Source organism: Euleptes europaea, chromosome 4 (genome assembly GCF_029931775.1).
Source record: "Euleptes europaea isolate rEulEur1 chromosome 4, rEulEur1.hap1, whole genome shotgun sequence".
In the NCBI taxonomy this organism is placed as follows: domain Eukaryota; kingdom Metazoa; phylum Chordata; class Lepidosauria; order Squamata; family Sphaerodactylidae; genus Euleptes; species Euleptes europaea.
In genome coordinates, this window is record NC_079315.1 from 23204593 (window position 1) to 23229988 (window position 25396).

Genomic DNA, 25396 nt, shown 5'->3' on the forward strand with positions numbered 1-25396 from the left:
AATGAACGAACAAGAGAGTTTGAAATTAAAATTGGATAATCCCATGTCCTGTTTCATAATCCCACTTTTAACTTTTGTTTAAAATGGAATGTTTTCCAATACACTCCATCAAACGGAGCATACAGGCTTAGTCCGTTTTAACCTCAACGTTAATTTCACCAGATGATTAAGTCGCAACCGGGAGCCTCTTGGAGAGGGAGGCAAGGCTGTGCGGCACCGTAACCATCTCCTCCCCACTTGAGATAAGCACCTGCCCACTCAACCCTTGCTAAGCATTCACTGCAAAACTAGCAAAACGCCCGTCATTGTACACGGCAGGAAAGCGTGTGACAGCGATGTGCCCTCCTGTAGGAAAGGCGGGAGAGGCTGGACCCCAGAATTGGGGTTGAAGGTCAGGTTTCGCCCTCTCAGCAGCTACATCCCCAAACCCAGCCCTTTCCTCTGCTCACTGAAGTGTTTAGCACCCATTCGTCAATAAGGAAGAAAGTAAAGGGGTGCAGGGGCAGCTTTGGCGGGGTTAACCTTCAGCATAACTCCCAGCTCTGGCACAGAGAAGGACTCACACCTCTGTGCCACTCTCTGCTGCAAACATCTGCCGCCAGAACAAGGGTAGGGCACACGTGAAGCCTTCGGTCCCTGGTTGGGGGAACACAGGGTGGAGGTGGTTTAAACAAACAAACACGATTTTCACATCTGTCCTCCCCCACCTTCTGGGATGTCTCTTTCTCCATCCATTCTGGCCCTTGTGAGCTATATACTTTGCTAAAAAAGGGAGAGATGCTGATGGACTGGGAAAAGAGAGAAACTGCACTGGGAAAGAGAGAAACTGAGGCACTCAAGTGTTTCAGGAATCTGTGAAAGGCTATGCTGAAGGTCATTGCATGATTTCCCTTCCAGTCCCTCCTTCGGCCAGACAATATTGTTTTGATTGCCTTGCACGGTTTAATTGCTTTGATCGTTTTTTAAGCACGGCGGTCAAATAACCTGCGTATTCTCTGTTACATTTTTATTTTAAGACACTCTGAGAATATCTGCATAGAAAAGACATTACAAAGCTTAATATCATGAATCCCACGTCCGAGAGAGGCAATCTTCCAAGCAATTACACAAGAAGGAACTTTATACACATGAATGGTCCCATAAAATGATTTTGATGCATAAAGACTGGGATGGTTCACATCTACATAGACAGCATGTGAACTCTCAATGCTCCACATTTCATGAGCCTCAGCCAAACGTGAGAACTGCCCATGGAAAAAAAATGCCAAAATTGGGGCAGGGCAAACATTCAACCTGGGGTGATTAGTCTGCAATGGCTCATTCACACAGGCAAGTCACCCCTTGAAGGCTACAGGGAATGGAGGACAAGCATGCATGTCTGAACTGGCCCTTGGAGACAGACACCAAGACCGAGAGCCCAGAGAAGCGGCAAGGTCTTGATGTTGCTCAGAGGGTTGGCAGAGAAAGGGGCAGGGGAACTTGTGTCCATGATACCAAAGTATGGGATGGCGTGTCAAAACAAGCACGAGCGTAACATGAGCTGCTGCTAATCTGACATCACTCAAATTGGTGTGTTACGATTATTAGCTGGAAATGTCAGAATTTCACCATGCTGTTCAACAATTCAAAAGGGGTTTAATTTGATCATACCTTTCAGCTGATGTCAGCTAGTCAGATCTCAGCCACAGGAAGCAGAAATACTAACTATGTGAGCCTACAGGATGTTTTGTTACAACAGTCTTTCTTGGGGGGGGGCACCTTAATGAAATGGATCCTTTATGAACATGCATGCAAACTTGAAAATTCCAGCGTTTTCTCCACCCTGTCAAAGGGGGCTTCCAGTGCATTTCTTGACGAGACACAGGGTTTAAAAAGATAACAGCAACCACAAAAATAAACTTGCGTGCAAAGCCAAAGGAGAGTTGGCACGCTTGACCATCCTTTCCCAGCCAACATTCATGTGGTTCTCATGTGGTGACATCCCCAAAGGAGGCATGGTGCAAGGGGTCAGGCAAGAGAGACATAACAGAGAAGGCATACATAAGAATCATGGCACACGCAGAGACGAGATGCTTGCATCTTAATTACCAATGGTACAGAGTCTCTGGAGGCAGTTTTTCCGAATTCTCCTTCTCAAAAGGCTACTGCACCCCCTGGCTTTCCATGCTTGAGGAATTGGCATATTTGTTCTGTTGCAGTGGAAGGGAAGAGAGAGAGAGAGTGATGGGCAAATCTGGGGTCCATCCTGCCTACGTGCTTGGCCCCTTTAAGACAGATTCCAAATGCCCCGTCTAGACTTATCCAGCCATTCTCCAAAGAGCCAGGAGACTTTGCTTCGCACCATGCAAACGTGCTTGCCTGTGCAATTTTTGTTTTCAAGAGAGTAGCAGAATGGAATGCAATACAACCGTTTAAAGGCACTCCAAACAGCTCCCCAAAGCAGGTGGTTAAAGCCAGCTTCATGCCGTCTACAGTGCCAAACACAGTACACAGATGACAAATAAAAAAACCACACACAATGCCATCTACATAAACAAACACATGCCAAATGTGCATAATGAATATTGCATGACAATATTTAGCTGTGCATTGTAAAAACATCACCTGAATCATACAACCCACCCACACAGACACGCGACAAGGAAGGGGGGATGCATCTGAATCCGGCACGCAGAAGGTTTCTGCATATAAATTCTATCCCATCCTATGCAATGCAGGTAAATCTTCCTTAGATCAGAACACAGGCTAGCTTGTAGCTTGGCTCAAGCTAGGAAGTTAGCAGATGTTTGCTCTCAGTCTCTGCTCTGTGCTGTGAGAGTCTATGGAAACTGATGTACTAGACCCAGAGCCTTCCTTCAAGTCTGGGGTTTCGTTTCCCTGGGCTGATTTCTCCCCCCAGCAATTTTGCAAATGCCCTGAGGCATACAAAATGCTTTCAAATTTTCAAAAGGTACTATTCTGCCAAAGGGCTCCTATCATTAACCACCACCACCCTCCCCACCACCCCCGGCATAACAGAAATATGATGGAGATGTAGACATCTTCTATACATTTACCTTAGCGTCTTTAGCAGAAAACTCCGTGGAGTTGGAAATTTTCATAGACTTTGAGCGGTGGGTTTGCCGCCAGACAGTATCCTCTCGCGGGTATTTCACTGAACCTGTGGCTCTCACTCGGACCTTGCTGGTACTCTGAACGCTATTAACTCCAATCATTTCCACCAAGTAGAGCAAATAAATAAATATAATACAATACAATATGGGAAGAAATGGAGCGGGGGTGGGGGGAGGGAAAAGGAGAGCAGGAATAAACCCTGGCGCACAAATCGTCTTCAGAATAGTTTAGGAGGAGAGGAATCTCCGAGGAGCTTAGATCGCAGCAATCAGTGTTGTGCTTAAAAAATGCACCAAAGCTGGTCCCCCGCCACCACCGCACACACGTAGGGCATCTTCAACTACACTGTTTTGAGGCAGCCTGATTGTTCCAGGCACTGCTCACGTCACTGGCTGCAAAATATAAAAGGGTGGAAACCCCACCCCTACTCACTAGCCTGCTGCTTAGCACATATCACCATCCTTTCCCAGTACACTCACACACACACACACACACAACATTAGCAAGACTCCAGAGTGTCAGTTTCAAATACCGGAACTGATGGCAAAAGGCCAAATGAAAAGCAATTCATTTTCGACTGCAGACAGGCAACACTTGTACTCTGGTAAGAGGCACGTCAAAACGATTTCACCAGCTGTAATAAAATAAAGACGCCAGGAATTAAAGCCTCGAGGAGGAGACTGCCAGGTAGCGACAATGCTAGCAGATTCCAAAACATCATAGGGAACGGCAGCCTGTTAAAAAAAAAAATCCGCTGCACAGACAGCAATATGCTGCATCCTTCACTAAAACGAAGGGTTACAGCCCAATCTTATGCATATTTGCAAAAAAGAGCTAGGGTAGCATAGGAAACAGAGCTAGGAAACCCCCAGTTCAGATCTCACTTCTGCAAGATGTTTTTGGGACAAGCTACCATCTCCCCGCATCAAAGCTGCAAAATGCTGGTAATGATTTCTTTTACAGGGTTGATTACAGAAGGAACATAAATCATTACATAAATTTAATTTTTTTAAAAGAAAAAAAAATTATAAAGTGCCACTGAGTGCTATGCTGTTACTTCTTGGTAAGCACACACAGCCCACCTCTAGCTATACAGCTCATACAGTGTGGAGGGACCAGTTTGTAGGCTACATAGATCACCTGATTAGATATGTTCCTTTTGATATCTCAGATGCATTCAGGCAGGCATATGGCCCTGCAATTTACCTGTGTTCCCACTGGGAACAGAAATGCAAAAGGTATGCATGTTACTACTACCGTTATTTCCAAACTAACTCTAAGCAAGACTCCACGTTGCAGCCAATTCTGCCTTCAAAGCAGCAGAAAGTGAACGAAAAGCAAAAACGTAGAGGGCCCGCATAGGCTGTCAGTCCAATCCAAGCCGTTTCGCCAACCAACGCAACCCGTAAGCCCCTTGGCTTGGGAGGAACGGGCTTCACCCAATCACAGCTTCCAAAGGCAGAACGGGAAGTTCCATATAAGGTAAAGGTGATGTTTACCTAAATGCTACAAAGCCCCCCCACACACACACACCATATTCACTGCTAGCTCCTGGAGACCCAGAACATAGCAGATTGCATGTTACCATAGCAACCAAACTCAGATGAGAATGATCTCTACTACGCCTAGCACACAGAGGGAGTGGCAGCCGGTTGCAATGGTTGAGGTGGGTAAAAGGCAGGAAAAGTTGAGCAGCAGATGGCTAGAAAAGTGGTCCCAAAAGCCAGGAAGGGCTTGGGCTCCCACTGACCTATTTATGGTAGAGAGCCCCTATCAGAGAGTCACCGTCCCTGATCAATCGTTATCCTGGTTTGGTCTTTCGAGCAGGTGATCAGGGTACTTTTAAAGAAAGGTTGTAATCTTGTATATACCTGCATTAGTCTTGGGGCACACCACTGCCCTTCCACACATACCACTCCCATAACTGGACTCTCCCAATTGTAAATGCTGCTGACTTTGTTTCCACTGCTGCTATTGTTTAAGAAATACGAGATCCACTGCAAAAAAAATTTTAGGCAACTGTACAGTCAGGTTATTAAAACACTTTGCTTCAGAAGCCACTGTAGACGAGGCTGTTGAATACCACCAGCATCTGTTCCCAGGACTGGTTTGTTCCTTGAGCAATTTTGTGGATGCTCAAGAGACATACCAAAAATACCTTCAGAAAGTGCTGCCTGCCAAAGGCCCCTTTATCATTATCCCCTACACAACTGACAGAAATATGGTAGGTAAAGCAAAACCGTAAGGAATATATGAAGGTGGTAGGGTACAGAGTTCAGGCCTTGGTCATTCATCCAATGAGCAGAGGAGACTTATATACACAACAACATCTCGCTTTTCATTCCTGCAGCGTTGGAAAGGTATGCAAGGATAAGCATGTTTGTAAATTTTAAACATAGGTACACAGGGGTGGGGGAAGTAGATGAGGTCTGATAGGACTGTAAAAACGATTTCACCAATACTGCCATCATCAATGACTCTCCAGCACAGAGGGGTGATGTAGCTAACTGAATTGCTTATGCTAACAGAAAAGAAACAGGACAGGGTACTTCTGTATATAACAGCATTCTAGTCTAGGACCGTAATAAATATTCACTTACTTACAGGGTACTTATTTTCCAGAAAGGATCCAGCAGTTCATCCTTTACAATGATGTACGTTTCCCCCAGTCACTGTATTTAGAGAAGGGGCATTTGTAGAACACCTGAAGGGCTCACAGAAAAGCTGCATCCATTTGGAAAACAATTGCCCAGGGTGTTTGTAGAGATTCCAGACTTTCAATGAACCCAGCTTTCCTTCACAGTCTCATGAAGAGAACTGTATTTGCTGGAGGACACTCTGACAAAGTATTAGGAAATACAGCTCACAACATTCCTCTCTTTCCATTCTGGAGCAATCTTAAGAACACTTCCTTGGGAGAAAACCCCAATGAATAAAATGAGACTTCTGAGTTGGCCTACTTAGGATTGCTCCCTTCGTCTGACTCCAAGCAGCCTTCTTCATAATACACATGAGCAAAGCCTCCATCTACACAGGCAGCCAACCTCTGAATATCGATGCTGGAAGGCAGCAGCAGGGGAGGGCCTTGGCTTCTGTGCTGTGGTTTGTCTGGCCTTCCAGGGCAACTGGTTGGCCTCTGTGTAGAACAGGATGCTGGACTAGATGAACCGCTGGTGGGATCCAGCAAGCTCTTCTTACGTTCTTAAAGCAACTTTGCCCTGAATTAAGACAGGCAGGCTCGCAGGAAGGGAATGGTCACTCCTGTGATTGACAGAAGCTGGCACACGCTCAGAGAGTAATCTGCACAATCAGCACTGAGAAAAATGAAGTTGGGATACTTTTGGGGTTCTGTCTTTTTTTAGCCATTTTTATGGTTTGCTTCTAGGCCAAGGACTCTATTATTAATGTTGACCAATGTCATTTTATGCTGTTTTTAATGACTTGTTTTTAATATTAACATTTATGTTGTCGTTTCTATTATTTTAGGGTATTATTTCTACTTGTGAGCTGCCTCAAGAAGGTCTCTGGAGAGTTGGCACATGCATTTTCTAAATAATATTTAAAAAAGAATGCAGTGATGGTCACAGATACAGATGCCTTTAAAGGGAGATTATGCAGATTCATGGAAGAGAGGTCTATCAGTGGCTACTAGCCATGGTGACTAAAGGGCAGTAAACCTCTGAATATCATTGCCAGAAGGCAACATCAGGGGATGGCCTTGGCCTCCATGTCATATTGTTGGCCTTTCAGAGTAACTGTTGAGACAGGATGCTAGACTAGATGGACCATTAGATGGACCTCTTCTTAAACTCTTATGGTAGACATTGTAATGCTCCCAGCAGCCTCTCTTTCTAGCTGAATCAGTTTCTCTCCCTTTCCTTACTAAAGGAATACCACAATCTTCCTGTTTATAGTAACCTTTAGCATTTATGTAGCGCTTTCAAGGTTTAAAGTGGCTTATCTCAGCCCCACTAAGGGTTTGTGGCAAGAATGAGATTTGAACAGGCAACCTCATTAAGCTACACCACCTGTCATAAAATTAGAGTTTGTATAGAGGTTACTTAACTGACTACTGTTAATGGAAGGTTAGCCAAGAGAGGCACTTTCTTTTCTTTTCAGGGCCAGTTCTAAAGACTGTTTATATAGAGGCAAGAGGGATTTTTATTCCTCCCCTTTCCAGACTTCCTTGCTAGGGCACAGGAACGGTAAGCACAAAATTAAGGGGGCTAAGATGTAAAGGAAAGGATCTTTTCTTGCATAGAGCTAAAGGATCTTTCGGATTTCCTTACTTCAATATCTCTCCCCAAAGCCCAGCTCACTGCATCATTTTCTGTTTTTCCACGTTTCCCAATTCTCTCTTCCATATACATTCCCCCAATGCAATGCAATGATCAGAGAGACCAATGAGGATTTGGAAGGCCCAGGTTCAAATCCCCATTCCACCGTGGAAGCTTGGTGAGTGACCTTGACCCAGTCACTTTCTCTCAATCTAACCTACCTCACAAGGCTGTTATAAAGACAAAGTGGAGGAGAGGAGAGGAGAATGATGTCATAAGCTACTTTTGGTCCCCATCAGGGACCGAAAATAAAGAAACACACTTCTCTTTTCACTCTCCCCAATGGGTTCGAAACACTCATTTCTAGCAACTTGCCCCAAAAGTGAAAGCCTCAGTTTAGTCCTTTTGGCTTTTAGGGTCAGTTCAGGCTTGATTTGATCTATAACCCACTGATTTGTTTTTTTTGGCAGTCCATGGTATCCGTAACACTCTCCTCCAACACCACATTTCAAAGGAATCTACTTTCTTCCTATCAGCTTTCTTCAATGTCCAGCTTTCACACCCATACATAGTAATAGGGAATGTGATGGCATGAATTAACTTAATCTTGGTGGCCAGTGACACATCCTTACACTTCATAATCTTTTCTGGCTCCTTCATGGCTGCCCTTCCCAGTCTCAATCTCAATTTCTTAGCTGCACTCTCCCTTTTGGTTGATGATGGAGCCAAGGAATAGAAAGTATCTCAGTAGGCCACCTTATCTCATTGTCAGCCACCTTTTTAAATTCAAGAGCCAAACTATGTCAAACTTGGAGTGAGAGATCAATGAACAGCCAGTATAGGAAAGCCCATGTGCATAACTGAAGTTATACAACTTATTTTGACTAATAATTGACACTTATTTAATTTATTTAACACATTTGTATCCCATCTTTCTACCCAATTAGGGCCCTCAACGCTGCATACAACAATTAAAAGGACATTAAAAAGAAACTTTAAAACATACACATATATTAGACCAGGAATTAGAAATAAACAAGAAGGGGGGTAAGTAAAAGGAATGCTGGATGAAACAGAATAGTCTTCACCCACTGGCTAAAGACAACGATGGGCAGGAGGGGATAGAGGAATTTCCCAGGGGAAAGAATTCCATAATTTTGATGTCATAACTGAAAAGGCCCATTCTCAGGTTACCACTTGTCTAGCCTCGGATCACGGAGACACCCAAAGCAGGGCCCTTGAAGATTATCATAATGGTCAGGTAGGTTCACAGAGGAGTAGGTGGTCCTCAAGGTATGCAGGTCCCAGGCCGAATAGGATTTAAAAGGACAATACACCAGCACCTTGAATTTGGCCCACAAGCAGTGCCGATGAAACAAGACGGGAGTGACATAGTCTCTATGACCCACTCCAGATAGCATTTTTGCAGTAGCACTCTGTACCAGCTATAGTTTCTGGACTCTCTTAAAGGACACATTGATTGATAATTCACAACATTTCTGTGGCCCAAATAATGGTTGTTGTGAGTTCTTTATTAGTAAGTGGTACCCAGAAACTCTTACAATAAGTAATAAGTATGCAGTGAATGGACACTGGAAGGGATATTTCCTTCATGTTCTGCTTGTGGCACTTACAGAAGTATCTGCCTGTCTGTTGTTGGAAACAAACATAGCATTCCTTGAACCTTGTCCATGACCCAACAGGTCATTTTGTTGGTGTGATATATTTTACACTAAGGCTCTTCCACACATATTGTTCTGGTTCTTTGATAAAGAAATTTGATTACCTGTGGCTTTTTTCCAGCAGTTTCAACTATTGCCTTAGTGGTTGTAATTGGCAAAACTGGATTACTTCAAACAAGGGGTGTTAGTGAAGTATTTTTGGACAATAATTATCTACCTGTTTGGTCTAGTTGTTTGGCTTAATTGGAGTTGGCTGGTCAATACTAGACATTTCCTCTGCAGAATGATGTTCAGCAGCAGTGCTGCTGGCCCTTTAAAGTGGTTAATTACCAACCATGCTGTCAAGTTCTTCTAAATATTTTTGGTGGGTATAAGTGTTATTTCTTCTCTAAAGATGCATTTCATGGACACAGGCGTTCTGCCTTGTCCACAGCATGTCCAACTGTCAGCCATTTCGACTTTTTCAACGTAAAACATATTCTGCTTTTTGGTTAAAAAAAAAAAAAACCCTCCATGGTGTCAAAATTATTTAACAGAACCACCAAAGTAAGGGGGGGAAGCCAGCAACAATAACAAAACAATAAAAACAGTAAAAACAGTAAAAAAAATGACAGCAGTAAAGGCAAGAACAGCAGCAGTAACAGTAATGTGGAAGAGTAATAATTCAGCAAACGTAGTCTTTTTTGGGTGCTATAAGCTACTGCAGAAGTTGCCAGGCACGTCTCATGCAAGGAGAGCCAGTGTGGTGCAGTGGTTAAGAGCGGTGGTTTGGAGCGGTGAAGTCTGATCTGGAGATAGTGATCACCATCTTAGTGGCTTGCAGACCCTCCGCTTGACTCATATACAATGCGTCGTGGAAAGCATTTGTCCGATGGGCCAGATGGAAGAAGGTAGACCCACTCCATCCGGGCATTCAGAGGGTACTGATTTTTTCTTTACAGGAAGGCCTACAGCTTAAACTCTTAGCCTCAACCTTAAGGAGACAGATAGCAGCGACGGCCACAGTTATTCCAGAACTGGATAGGGTACCTATTTCCAGGCACCAGCACGTCATCTTTTAAAGGGTGTCTCTCAGACTCAACCACCGGTTATACACCGTTTTCCCTCATGGAACCTCAATTTGGTCCTTAGAGCCCTCACAAAGGCTTCCTTTGAGCCCATATGTACCATAGACATGAAGTTCCTTCAGATGACGGTCCTTTTCCAGATTGCAATCACGTCTGTGTGACGGGTTTCCGAAATCAGAGCTCTGTCCATTCGTGAAGGTTTATGTACCTTCTATAAGGACAAAGTGGTTCTGATACCAGACCCTACCTTTACTCGAAAGATAAGTTCTCCCTTTCACAGGTCGCAGGAAATCAACCTACCTTCCTTTTGTCCTAAGCCATCAGGATCAAAGGAACAGGCCTGGCTTACCTTGATTTACGTAGGGCTCTACATATATACATAGACAGAACCGCTGACATCTGTCAGACTGATTATATGTTTATTGGTATCAGCAATCCCAGTAAGGGCAAAAGGATGTCGGCAGCATCTATTAGTCATACCCTTAGACTCTGCATCATACAGGCATATAAGGCCTAGGGAGTTATAGCACCACAGGGAATAACTGCTCACTCCCTGCGTAGCGCGGCCTCATCAGCGGCCTTCGATAGACAGGCCCGGGTTGAAGAAATTTGCAAAGCCGCTACCGGGGCATCTATTTCTACCTTCGTTAAACATTATAGGGTTAACACGTGGGCATCGGCTCAAGCGGCCTTTGGCCGTAGAGTTCTTCAGCACGTGGTGGAATAGGGTGCTCTACCCACCAGTTGGGAGCTCTTGGAGGTCCCACAAATCAAGACGCTGGAGCCTCAGTAGGAGAATGGAGCATTGTTTACTCACCGTGAATGCTCCTTCTCTCCTGAGGCGAAGGCATAGGTTAGAATTCTTAGTTAAGGCGGAAACGTTAAGGTCAAGGTTCTGGAAAAATTTTCGAGTTAGGTTCCTGAGATGACCGTTTTCAACCAGTTCAGTCCTCCTTGGTCTTATTACTGTGGTTGTTGTCGTCAATTATGTTTACATGTTTTTTATCAAGGAGCTTCATTCCTGTTGATAGTTAGGCAAGACTGTAACTGAGGTTTTGCAGGCTATTTCCCACCAGGGGGAGACAGGAAGTCAAAAGAATTGGTCCTGCCTACCCGATGATGGAAGGAAATAACCCACAAATCAAGACGCTGGAGCCTCAGTAGGAGAAGTTTCCTGTTTAACCCACATGGGAGCACTTTGGGGAGCTGCTGTTGCGCTTAAAGGTGCTGAAGCACTTAGGACTGAGGCGGCACCTTCTCCCATACCTCACTGAAGATTATGTGGAGATGGAAGTTAATGCAGAATGTGCCATCCTGCCTGCTAAAGGTACTGATGGATGAAAGCACATCACATCAGTGGTCCACGGTCTTCCTTGCCGCCTTCCGTTCCATTGATAGATAATTTTACGAATAATAATCTATTCTCTTTATAAGGGCACTCTAAGCTAGTGTACATCACCACACCTTGGGGTACTCTAACCAATCGTACCTATCTTTAAAAAAAAAACTATTGTCTGATACTATTGAACACGTACAAGTGTTTTGCTTGCACAGTCAGGATTGTAAACAAAATTGTTATTCAAAGCCATACTGCTTCTTAGTAACACCGGAAGGCTTTTAAATATATCTTTGCTATCAAAAGAACAGAGAACTCTCTAATTATCAGCTTAGATTTCCTAGGAAGTTACAGAACAACATCTTCTGGATGTATTCGTATTTTATATTATTAAAATTAAAAATCCAATTTAAATTCTGGATTTAGTTATTCTACCTGCGCCTACTCAATCAGTGATACAGACCCAAAACCTTTAGGCTTTCTTCAGCCATCACACTAAGACACAGCTTGCCATGCCAGGCACAAATGCTGCTTGTTTCTCATGCCTGAGCGCCCCCCTCTCTCCATCCTCCTGGTACAGAGAGTGATTAGGATTCCAGGTTTAAAATAAATACTGGTTCACAGTGACATACAAATGTAGGCACCTTGGTGAATTGGAGTTTATGTACACCTCACAAGCTAGGGAAGGATCCCCATCTTGTGGGGGGTAAACAAACTCCGATTCACCCAAGGGCCTGCATTTGTACATTATGGGGAAGTGGAGTCTGTTTCCAAGCCAAGTATTTTTAGTTGCATTCCAAGTGAGAGGCAGAGAGGGGCGCATCACATTTCTGCTCATCATGGACCATCAGAATGCAAAACAGAAGAGACATCGGACCTGAGGGAGATTCCAGGTATTACCAAAAACAGCTTCCTGTCAAAACCTCTCCTTCCCCATCACATTTAGTAATGAAATGTATGGTGTAACACTTCTCCCAACTCACTCCATTTCACTGGCTACTGGGGGGGGGGGATACACAATTTATTCCATTGCTATGCATTAGAAGGAGAAGGATCACCCAGAGTCACTCTTTTTGGCACCAGCTGTGCAGACAGGGTAACGTCTTGTGCCGCCCTAAAAACAACTGCTGTTTTAGAAGGCTCTGTGCATGATTCTCGAAGCCAGACAGCAAACACAGTTTGGTCTCTCAATGCTTGATACAAATTGTGACCTTTAAAAATAATGCTGTGATATTTCTTTGAGGCATAGCCACAGACCAGTTGTCTGTGCAGGGTTTAATCCAGAGAACTACTAAAACCATGCTTTAAAGAATTTATAGGACGCTGCACTGAATTGTAGGTGTTTTTTTTCCCGCAATGTGCACTTATTTCTCGACAGCATATCACAGTTGCTGACCAGGCAGGAAAGCTTTGCAAAAACTGGTTCATTGCCTCCTCTAGACTGTGGTGGCCGTTTTGTGGCTGCGCTCGCCACCCTATATCAGAATTCTGAAGGTGTCTGCAAGCTGAAAAAGGTTTGGACCCCTGATATAACTCTTTGATAAATTTCACTGAATGGCTAATATATATGTGCGTTGCAATATTAAGTCTTAAATTTCTTCTTTAAAATTATTTTTTAAAGAATATTTATCCCACCATACTCCCAATACAGACTCAAGTCTTCTTTCATGGCCCATCCAGATAGGCAAAGAATTTTTAACTGACAAATTTATATTTCATCATCCCCAATTTGGTTGAAAGAGAATTACAATCAACATAACTCAACAATCAGTTTTTAAGCAAACCAGTTACATGTTTTAGCATTCTTACAATGGTAAAGAGAGACTAATGAGATTTCAGATTATGACACTTATCCTGGAGTGAGGCCAATTAAATTCAGTATAATTTTTTTTCTGAAGGGACAAATATAGAGTTGCAATATGATTACCAACTTTAAGATGGGGCGTGTTCTCCCAGAATTACACATCCCCAGACTACAGAAATCAATGCCCCTGGAAGAAATGGCAGCCTCAGAGGGCAAACTCTGTAGTATATCACAGAGTTTAAGAGAAACAGAAGTCCTAGTGACATGGCATCCTGGATGTGCTCCAGGGCTGCCAATCTCCAGAGGGTGGTTGGAGATCTCCTAGGATTACAACTTAATTTCCAGGTAACAGAGATCAGTTCACCTGGAGAAAATGGCCACTTTGGAAAGTGGACGCTATGGCATTATATCCCATTGAAGTCCCTCCCCAAACCCTGACCTTCTCATGCTCCACCTCCAAAATCTCCAGGTATTTCACAATCTGGAACTGGCAACCCTAATGTGCTCCTTCCCCTCCTCAAACTCTGCCCTCTCCAGTAACTACTCCCAAATCTCCAGGAATTTCCCAAGCCAGAGCTGACAACCCTATATTGTGATATGAATGATACCAAGAAAATGGTGAGTTGTCAATCTGCCCCCCAAACTAGGCAAACGTAATAAAACAACTCGAGGTAAAAAACAAGATTCTGAGGTTAATTAACTCTCTCCCTCATTGTTAGATATGATAGCTCTAGCTTCAGTGTATTCAACTGAGCTTTCCCTACACCTTAGCTCAGCTGCTGAGGTGTTATAAGAATCTGGCAGCACACAAGACCTTGGGACAGATGGGGCTGTTGATGGAAAGGGGGGCAGAGAAAAAAGGCAACACCATCACAACCATACAAAGTTTGTGAAAGGCATGTGGGATGGGACGTGTGACTCAGAGTCTGAGTAGTACGATTGTGAAGTGTGTGTAAGAACAGCAGATGGACAAAGAAAATGTACTGGCATGCACTGATGTATATCCAACCATGTGCAAACTTTGAGAAGTGGGGCTTTCCAGCTCCACCCTTCTGCTGCAAGTCACTGAGTCTCCTGAGAGTCAGTTTCTGGGGGTACCCTCAAGAATAGCATCGGAGGTCTGTGGTGAGAGGGGGAATCAGCAGAAACCACTGCCTCCTTTTTCACTTACGGAAATGCCATTCTGTTAGAAAAAATGTGTGGTTTGATACATGACATTGAATTTTTTCATAAAACAGCAACATCATTCTAACATCACCAACGGCCAGCTACAAAACACAATTCTAAAGCCTTAAAACTATACTTCCATATCGTTAAAATGCTTTTCTGTGTATGTGCCATCAAGTCACAACTGACTTACGGCAACCCCACAGGGTTTTCTAGGCAAGAAAACGTTCAGAGGTGGTTTGCCATTGCCTGCCTCTGCGTGGGCTGAGAAAGTCCTGAGAGAACTGTGACTGGCCCAAAGTCAACCAGCAGGCTTCACATGGAGGAGTGGCGAATCGAACCTGGTTCTCCAGATTAGAGTCTTCTGCTCTTAACCACTAGGCCACGCTGGCTCTCTATTAAAATGCTTAGTAAAACAGAAATCAAGTGGCACCTTTAAGACTGACCAGCATACATTTTCACAAGTCAAGCCTTCACTTCTTCAGATGTATATCCAGGTACACACATCTGCACATAGATCATACTGGTACCTTGGAGATAACTACCTAAAGGCCCTGCTCCTTCATAACCCTGTCCATACCTTATCCAATGATCCTTAAGCACAGGGAAGCTTCTTTGGGAGAAAAGCCTTCCACAAGACATGCAAGTCCTGGCCCACATAAGGCTATGCATAGAGAAAATGCCTTAGGGAAAGCACTACTCTTAAAGTCTGGTCTTCCAAATGTCTTGGATGTTTCCCAAGCCATTTGTATAAATTAGGATGAACTGGATATCTAAATTAGCTCAGATGAATGGAACTTTATACCCAGAGATGTTAAATCATGACACTGGCTGTAAAGACCTGCCCTGCATTGTGAAGAGAAATCCTATATGGCTTTTGTGATGCAGAGTGGAAGAAACTCTACCTTCTTAGCTTTTATAATGGCTCTATTTTCTACAAACAAAAGGAATGGAACCCATTGTTAACATTTTTTTCAGCTCGAGTCAAGTGACAAAACAAAAATAAACATTAATTTTTAAAAAGCCCACACTAAGTAACATGTTTGAACAGTTTTATTACAATAGAGAAAACCTTAATGATAGCGGATAAGTTTATATACTTCCGAAAGGAAAATTACATTTAAAAGCAAGAAAAGAAAAGAAAAAATCTAGTAATTTTTAGTTCAACAAAGGATGATGCCAGAAGAAATGTAAATACAAACACTTCAGCAGTAGCAGCTACTGGATTGTTGCCTGGCTTTATAATAGTACAAGAGCGTGGCAACAATTTCTGAGGTATTTTAGTAGTCTGAAGTTGATCAACGATGCTAAATTTTGATGTCTCGCACTACTTCCAACCACCGGCAGCATAAAAAGAGGTCAGTGATACCCAGTAGCAACTTCTTTATCTTCTTTGCTTGCCCAAGAAGCCAAACACTAAAATGGTGTCCTGTAATAGGATCAGAACATGTTTCATGCATGATATGGAAATAGCTGATAACATTACAGCCTTCAGCTGTTCTCTCTTTTGGCTTTCCTTGAGCATGCGCAGCATCATATCTGACAGCCAAGTGGGCATCTTGTTTTGGTGAATTCACAATTCTACTATTTAACTCTGCCTTGCCGTTACATTCTATTGTACCACCCAAAGAACTTGAAGGTGTATAATATTGATCAGTATGAAACAATCATCCCGGTTTCAAAGAATGGAGGACAGATTGCTGATTCAGCAAACTCTCTGTTTAGTTTCCTGGTGAAGGATGGGACTTGAAAATTAATGTGTTATCAAGTCTAAGTCGATCCCAACAGAAGTCGGTTTCAGGTAGCCGGCTCAAGGTTGACTCAGCCTTCCATCCTTCCGAGGTCGGTAAAATGAGGACCCAGCTTGCTGGGGATAAAGGGAAGATGGTTGGGGAAGGCACTGGCAAACCACCCCGCAAACAAAGTCTGCCTAGTAAACGTTGGGATGTGACATCACCTCCATGGGTCAGAAATGACCTGGTGCTTGCACAGGGGACCTTTACCTTTTTAACAGCACACTGCAGTGCATTTTTATTCACCAGCAGGTTCCACTGAGTTCAATGGGCATGACCCCAGGTAAGTGCAGACAAGGTGGCTCCCTTCAGTGAATAATAGGGAAACATTTAAGAGGTTTGAGATTCAAACAATACTTATCTAGTTGTCTAACTGGATAGATGTAAAAGCACTGATCTTAAAAAGAATCCTAAGCATGCAGCAGTAATGCAAATACTGCAAATAATGCAAATAATGCAAATTGACGAGGGCTGCCAGAGTTGGCAACCAGCAGGATGCTTGGAGGTGGGGACATGGGAGGGTATCATTTCATGTACACCATTAAATCCCTTCTGTCATGTACACCATTACATCACTTCTGTTGCTTCCGGGTTTTACTTGGAAGTGACATAATGGCACACGTGATGCCACTTTGTGTGTGTGTGTCCTGTTGCCATTCCAAGCAGCAGCAGGCATTGAGACCTGGAGATGTGGGATGTCTTGCCCCAAACGGGGACTGGCAAGCCTAACTACTACAGCAATAACCAGCCGTAAAAATTAAAAGCAGTAGTTTGCCAATAAAAACAATAAATTCAAACAGCAATCTGAGCAGTGAAGTAAAAGCAAACATCTCAGATTAAAGCATATGGCGCTAGATCTGTGTAGACACAGGGACATATGCAAACCAAGCTCTTTCCCACCCTTTCCCTTCCACCAGTAGCCCCCATGGCCTCGAAAATGCAGATGACATTAAAGGTTGCAAAACGTATGTGGATAAAAAGTCACGTGACCTGCAGTGAGGCAAAGGAACTAGGGTAGCACCATTCCTCAACCAATGGAATTTCAGGCCTCAATCGAAGCACCACTGATGGAAAAGGAGAACAATTTCACCTAGTTACTCTTCCTCACTACAGCACCCCTGACAAGTCTTCAGAAGATTAAGTTGGATAATCCTCTTGGCTCAAAGAATTCCACAGTCTAACAGGCAGATAAACATGACTGCATGAGCCAATGAAGACTGGGCAATATGAAAGATATCCTAGGGAACATAGAAATCAGGTAGAATGACTCTATTGGTCTAGGTACTAATCACTCATTGACTATATTACTGCCTTTTCTGGGATGGGTGAGTGCAGCTCTTTATAGCCTTTACCAATCACATACCAGAGACTGCTCCTCCCAGTTCAATGCAGAACTTCCCAGTTTGATCAAAAGGCATTCAAATGCATGGGCCTTGGTGAATCAGAGTTTAACTGGGAAGCTTTGCATCAAGTCCCCTGCACGCATGGAGGAGGGAGCTTGTGGACTCTTCCTGGCAGCCTCCTTGTGTGGGAGACAGTATAGAATGGATTACACCATTATATCATCTCGGTGTTCCTGCCACTGCCACATGTTGACTGGTGGCTGACGTGTGTGCCTAGTGTGTGGGGGGGTGTCATCACAGAGTAACATTTTGATAGGTACACAGTGACAAATTCATCAGGGTCTCCATGGGGGTGGTTGTCATTGTTACCATGCAAACTCTTTTTTCCCCTAGTACTATTATTGGTCTTCAAACCTTTATGCTGGGAGAGTATGAAATCCCAACTAGATAGAAGAAGAAGAGTTGGTTTTTATATGCCGACTTTCTCTATCATTTAAGGAAAAATCAAACCAATTTACTATCACCTTCTCTTCCTCTCCCCACAACAGACGCCCTGTGAGGTAGGTGGGGCTGAGAGAGCTCCAAGAGAGCTGTGACTACCCCAAAGTCACCCAGCCAGCTTCATGTGTAGGAGTGGGGGATCAAAGCTGGTTCTCCAGATTAGAGTCCATCGCTCCAAACCACCACTCTTAACCACTACACCATGCTGGCTCTCCAAATGTAAAGACTCAATAAAATAGTTACCTGAACAATAGAAAGGCTGTCCAGCCATGAGGTCGTACCACTTTTTTTTTTTTTTGCCATCAAGTCACAGCTGACGTCTGGCGACCCAGTAGGTTTTTCAAGGCAAGAGATTTGCCATTGCCTGCCTCCACTTCACGATCCTGGTATTCCTTGGAGGTCTCCCATCCAAACACTAGCCAGGGTCAGGGCTGAGATGTGTGACGAGCCCAAGGTCTTCCAGCAAGCTTCCATGGCACGAGTGGGATTTGAAGATGGTTTTACCAGGTCCTAGTCTGACACCTTAACTACTACACCACGCTGGCTCAACAAAAGCAAATGTGCTATAGGGGGTGAACTTGGACTGGGAAATTAGTTCCAATCCCAATTTAGCTTCTGGACAGCTGTGGGGCCTATTATCCCCTCTCAGCCTAACCCCTCACAGGGTAACAGTGATGATAAAATGGGCCAATCCTTTGAATAAATGTAAAATATTTTCTAGACGATCATGAAAGTTCACTAGAAATTACTAACTCTCTAGATACTGTCTTCTTTCTCCAGAGATGAATAGTACATTTCCTGAGGTCAAGTATCTAAGGAACCAAGGTAATATACTGTTGTATTTTGAACTCAACTGGCTTTTACCAATCCCCCTGTGTTAGAAACAGAGAATCAACTGTAATTGGGAAATGAACTATAATAAGAGAAAAGTTGGGGGGAAATGATTGGACAGTTACTTGACTATACATAGCCTATTCAATTATCCAAGTAAATGTGTTTGCCTTTAAAAAGAAGTATTAATAATCAATAATGAACTGAGCTAATATGCACCATTTTCCTGTGTGTAAGTCAAATTGGCTATTATGTCTTCTTTCCTCATAAATCTTAAACCAGCTATATTTGCAATCAAGTGCTGCTTCTCTGTAAGAGACAGAGAGATCCACGGTTGGTTGGAATGAAGACCTACAGTCCATTAAAAACTGTGTTGCTCGGAATGCATTAATCCCAAATAATAAAACACAATAAAAGACACAATCCCCAAATCAAAATCCACACCTTGTTTCTTTTTCCTATACAAACATCGTGAACTGAAAAATCGCTTTTGGTATGCCAGAAAAGTAGGTACCAGCACTATCAAAAGGCAGCTCCATCCATTAATTGATTGCCCTTTGAACGTGGCATACCATCTTCAATTCATCATGCTGATTCAAGTACTAATATCTGTGCTGCAAAATCAAACCAGGCTGAACTTCCTGGGGACTCAGGGGTCTTATCAGAATTCCATTCTCAGGAACGGTCTGCTCTAAAAGTGCAGCATCGAGTACAGAGTAAAGAAGGAAGCACCAAAAGCAATCTTCCATTTGTGGCCAATTTACAGCGATAGCAGATTGAGAAGGACACTGCTGTCAGCTGCACCATCTCAGCTATGCTTCTGCTTGCGCTTCCTGTTTCCTGTCTGCAGGTATAAAGACTGCAAGCAGCCAGAAGTGCAAGCCAAACGGCAAGAGCCAAAAGGCTCGTGGCCCTTAGCTTGTGGCCGTGGACAAGCTGGACCACTGGATTTGGACACAACCCAAGGCAGAGTTGGATATTCTGTTTGTTTTCATATTTAACTTTGGCTTTTTTTGTATTGTACTGTGATTTCCTTTATATGTTGCTTTGTATCCCTTTGGAGAGAAAAGTGGCAAATAAATATTCTAATTAACACCACGCTGAATGAGATGGTAGAATTCTGGGCTAAATAGGGTTGCTAGGTCCCTCTTTGCCATCGGCGGGAGGTTTTGGGGTGGAGCCTGAGGAGGGCGGGGTTTGGGGAGGGGAGGAACTTCAATGCCATAGAGTCTAATTGCCAAAGGGACCATTTTCTCCAGGTGAACTGATCTCTATCGGCTGGAGATCAGTTGTAATAGCAGGAGATCTCCAGCTAGTACCTGGAGGTTGGCAACCCTAGGGCTAAACCATTTCAGACTTCACATGGGTAGGGAGGACATCTTTTTAAATGTTTCACTCTCTTGCAAATACAGACTTCAGGGAGAAGCTTATATTGATTTCTCCTGGATAATTTGGAATACAAGTTTCTTTGCGATGTGCTTGTTTTCTGAATGCATGGAGTTTCTATCTGGAGGGAGCATTCAAAAACTGGATCTTTTCCCATCTGCGGTAGTCTGGTCCAGAATTTTGCCACTGCAGCCTGCCACTACCTTCTGTATAGTACATGGGATGGTTCAGGCTCCACGATTACTAGCAGCTTATCCCCAGAGTCTCACATTAGGCAGAGAAAGGAGAAGAAGCTACTGTGGGTCACATCCTGCCGGCATCATAGAAAAAGGGACCCTTCCACAGCAACAACAGCTTAGCATGTTTCTGACTGGGGTAAGAACTAGGGTTGTTGAAAACAAAAAAAATCAGTTTAATTAGGTTTTGGGTTTTTTTTTATTCGGGAAAACCCGAATGCCGAATTCCCCTATACCAGTATAGGTGGGAATTCAGCTTTAAATTTGGGATTCCCGAATAATTTGGCCATTTAAACACATTAAATATATTTCGCGGCTCCTGCGGGGGCATTTTTGCAGGTAGAGGTCCCAAATTTTCAGGGTAGCTAGAAGGGACTCTCCTTGCAAGAACCTCCAGATTTGGTAAAGATTGGGTCAGGGGGTCCAGAGTTATGGGGTCTGGAAGGGGTTGCCCCATCCTCCTCCATTCAAATGCATTGGCAAAGTCGCTGTGTTCAGACTCTTTAATGTGATGTTTGCAATGTATCTGAATGGAGAAGCTGGTCTTTAAACGGTGGGTAAGTTCACCCCACACCTCCATAGAGACAAAGTGTATCGCACTGTATCTCTATGAAGGCACCCAGTGAATTTTCCCACCCACCGTTTAAAGCCCTGTTTCTCCATTCAGATACATTGGTGAGTGTGTGTGTGTTAGGTGCCATCAAGTCGCTTCCAACTCATGGCGACCCTATGAATGAAAGTCCTCCAAAATGTCCTATCTTTGACAGCCCTGCTCAGATCCTGCAATTGAAGGCCGTGGCTTCCTTTATTGAGTCAATCCATCTCTTGTTGGGTCTTCCTCTTTTCCTGCTGCCCTCAACTTTTCCTAGCATGACTGTCTTTTCCAGTGACTCTTGTCATCTCATGACGTGACCAAAATACGACAGCCTCAGTTTAGTCATTTTAGCTTCTAGGGTCAGTTCAGGCTTGATTTGATCTAGAACCCACTGATTTGTTTTTTTTGGTAGTCCACGGAATCCGTAACACTCTCCTCCAACATTGATAAGATCATATTAAAGAGTCTGCCAATGCATTTGAATGGAGGATGGGGCAACCCCTTCCAGACCCCATAACTCCGGACCCTCTGACCCAATCTTTACCAAACTTGGAAGTTCTTGCAAGGAGAGTCCCTTCAAGCTACCCTGACAATTTGGGACATCTACCAGTAAAAATGCCCCCGCAGGAGCTGCGGAAAGCCAGATATTCAGGAATGGCAAATTCAGCTTTGACAGCCCCCCGGATTCTGTGGACTCAGTAAACCCAAACCAGAAATTTACAGAATTTGCATTTATTCGGTATTTTTCCGCTTCGGTTTTTACCGAATCAACAGCCCTAGTAAGAACATATCCTGGAAACCTTTATTTAACAGATTGCAGCTTAGTCTTCTCTGGGAGGCAAACACTCTTGGAAGTTTTGATAAGAAGAGGACCTCCCATCAACTGTAATCGCTCAGTGTGAGTTTTTTTTTTTAATTTGGAACATTTCTAGCCCATGACGAACAACTTAAAAATGTAGTTGGGGTTCATGCATCAAGAGCTGCAGAAGTAGCAGTAATAACAACAAACATATGCTAGGTATGAAAGCTAGATTCGAATCCAGTAGCACCTTAGAGACCAACAAGGTTTTCAGGTTATACGCTTTCAAGAGTCAAAGATAGTGAGAGCTTTGGGAGAACAATCCCTCTCTCATAATATTAGAATGCAGGGTCATCTGCTGAAGATGGAGGGTGAGAGATTCAAAACAAATGAAAGGAAGTATTTATTCACACAATGCATAGTTAAATTGTGGAACTCCCTGCCCAGGGATGTGGTGATGGCTGCCAACTTGGAAGGCTTTAAGAAGGGAGTGGACATGTTCATGGATGAGAGGGGTATTCATGGCTTTAAGAGGGGAGTGGACATGTTCATGGAGGAGAAGGCTATTCATGGCTACTAGTAAAAATGGATACTAGTCATGATGCATACCTATTCTGTCCAGGATCAGACGAGCATGCCTATTATATTAGGTGCTGTGGAAGACAGGCAGGACAATGCTGCTGCAGTTGTCTTGTTTGTGGACTTCCCAGAGGCACCTGGTTGGCCACTGTGTGAACAGACTGCTGGACTTGATGGGTCTTGGTCTGATCCAGCATAGCCTTTCTTATGTTCTTATAGCTGACAAAAGGAGCTTTGACTCTCAAAGGCTTATACTCCGAAAATCTTGCTGGTCTCTAAGGTGCTACTGGACTCTTCTACTGCAGATCAACATGGCTACCCTTTGAAACTATGTAAGGTATAAGTGTTTAAAGCATGTCACATATATTATCTCAAGTATCCTTATACCAGTCATGCAAACTTAAGTCAATTAAGTTAGACTTAATTGGCCACAGCTCACTGATAGATTTAACTTGATTTAAGGGGCCACAGCTCATTGGTACGTACTTTTCACTCCCAGAGTCAATGCCTGCATCTCAAATTAAAGATCCCCAGTAGCAGACCTCCAACCAAGACCTTGGAGAGCCGCTATGCACGTGTATGTCAGCTTCCTTTTTTTGCAGGTGTTCAGATGGTGGGGTCTATGGCCTCCCACTAGATTTAGACACAGGATAAATTTGAACCATGTACATCATAGTTCATAGCATATACTTTTTATCCACTGCACTCCCTACACCTTTCTATTTTTATCTGCCACCTATCTCGTCCGATCTCAGAAGCTAAGCAGGGTCAGCCCTGGTTAGTATTTGGATGGGAGACCAACAAGGAAGTCCAGGGTTGCTATACAGAGGAAGGCACTGGCAAACCACCTCTGTTAGTCTCTTGCCTTGAAAACCCCATAAGGGGTCGCCATAAGTTGGCTGCGACTTGACGGCACTTTACACACACACAAGACTACCAAAGGGCTGGCCATGGTGGTACAAGTCCTGCTTTGGGAGAACAATCCCTAACTGTGGTGTCATAAACCAAAAAGGTCTTCCACAGCTCTCTGAAAATCTAACATCTCCAACTGGAGATAGGCCTTTTCAGAAGGTGATGGAGATTGCATTATAAGAAGGTATTCCTTTAGATACAACTGAAGGGAAAGGAAAGGTGAAGTCCTATGTTGCCACACACAGATTGCCATTTATTTTTGATGATGATGAAGATGAAGAAGAAGGAGGAGAAGGAGGAGGAGGAGGAGGAGGAAGAGGAGGAGGAGTTGGTTTTTACAAGCTGATTTTCTCTACACTTAAGGGAGAATCAAACCGGCTTACAATCTCCTTCCCTTTCCCTCCCCACAACAGATACCCTGTGAGGTAGCTGGGGCTGAGAGAGTGTGACTGGCTCAAGGTCACCCAGCTGGCTTCATGTGGAGGAGGAATGGGGAAACAAATCCAGTTCACCAGATTAGCCTCCACCGCTCATGTAGAGGAGTGGGGAATCAAACCGGTTCTCCAGATCAGAGTCCACCACTCCAAACCACCGCTCTTAACCACTACACCACACTGGCCTCCCCCTGTCTAGCAGGGCTCAGAGTGGCTCTCAACAACATATGTAATGCCAACTATAAAAACGATTAAAACCACAACAAAGAGCGCAATATTTTACATCTAAACCTAACCGTTACTATGGAGGGCCAACAACACGGCACAGACGCCAAGGCCTTCCCCTAATGTGCCTCACCCAGCAAACACTCTTCTCTCCAATTTCCTACAAAACCAAAACTGGAGAGCTAACAGGTGAGAAGAGGGGAAAACCGGCAAGCATGACATTGTAACACCAGGATGAACGCTGCCCTAACCCAGGAGGTTTCCCTGCCCTGGACTGTTTTTTTTTCTGAACCAGAAGACCACTACCCCACTCATTTTAGCCTTGGAATCTTGTTGTTGTTTTTAACATAGCCCCAAGAAATGTTCCCATGGATTTAGCATATCATAAAAAATATATGGACCCAGGTCCCCCACGCTGTATCAATTTGGGCTTAATTAGACAGTGACAAATATCGTTCTGACTGAAAACAAAGCTACGCTGTTCAGCGTCGCGGAACAACCAAGCCAGGGAAGAGAAATGTTTAAATCTGGTCACATAGCATCACCTCTTGTCATTTAAAAAGTATGATGACTAACAAAAACACAGATTAACGAAATAACGATTTCAAAAATGTACGTTCAAGAGGGGGGAGAGTTAAAGCTATGGTATAAATTGTATTTCTATTCCTCCTTTTGTCTAGTTGCAGTATGGAACTTAAATTTTCTAGCATGATCAGTGGGAGGACCATCAGAGGATGCGTTTGGAAATTTGTTTTGTTCCCCCATAGAAGTGGGAGTAATTTGTCACAGGGACCGGAACACACGTGACATTGTCTTAGAGATTTCCCAGTTCCCAAAGAGGGGTTTTGATATCTTTCAGAGCATTCTATTTCTGAATATGCCCATATGCATTTCCCTTCTTTTCTAAAAAAAAACCCCAAATGCTTCAAAGAAAATCGAATGCAGCTCAGAATTCATCCCTTCATCCTCTGTTGTGACTCAGTATTTCATGCAGCAAATGTGATTGTAGCCAACCAAGTGGGTGGAAGGTCCTGTATTTCTGTCACCCCAGGTCAGTGTTGGGATGCTTGTTCTCTCTTTACTGTGGCCAACAAAATATTCAGTAGTCCCAGCAGACCTTAGATTTTCCTTCCTCCTCACATGCAATACTTATTTATACACAGAATGTACACCCACTAGCCTACAGTAGCACGCCACATTCAGGACTAAATACTAGATGTTCAGACAAACAATTAGGGGAGGATCATTATCTTCATGTCCTTTGTGCCCTATAAACTTCTGGCTACCCAGCCATTATAGTGAATAGGATGTTAGA

General features: G+C 43.7%; 1 protein-coding gene across 2 annotated transcripts in view; it reads right to left on the bottom strand.

Annotated features, from left to right (window-relative positions):
* Positions 1-25396, bottom strand: part of PSD3 (pleckstrin and Sec7 domain containing 3) — a 126276-nt gene that overhangs the window by 65430 nt on the left and 35450 nt on the right. Inside the window, exon 1 of one of the 2 annotated variants that reach the window (XM_056847976.1) lies at positions 3057-3228. The exons of the other annotated variant lie outside the window; for it this stretch is intronic. Within the exon in view, the coding sequence (XP_056703954.1) occupies positions 3057-3215 (159 nt within the window). The 5' untranslated portion in view covers positions 3216-3228. Of the gene's footprint in view, positions 1-3056; positions 3229-25396 lie in introns of those variants that run through there. 2 annotated transcript variants of the gene reach the window in all.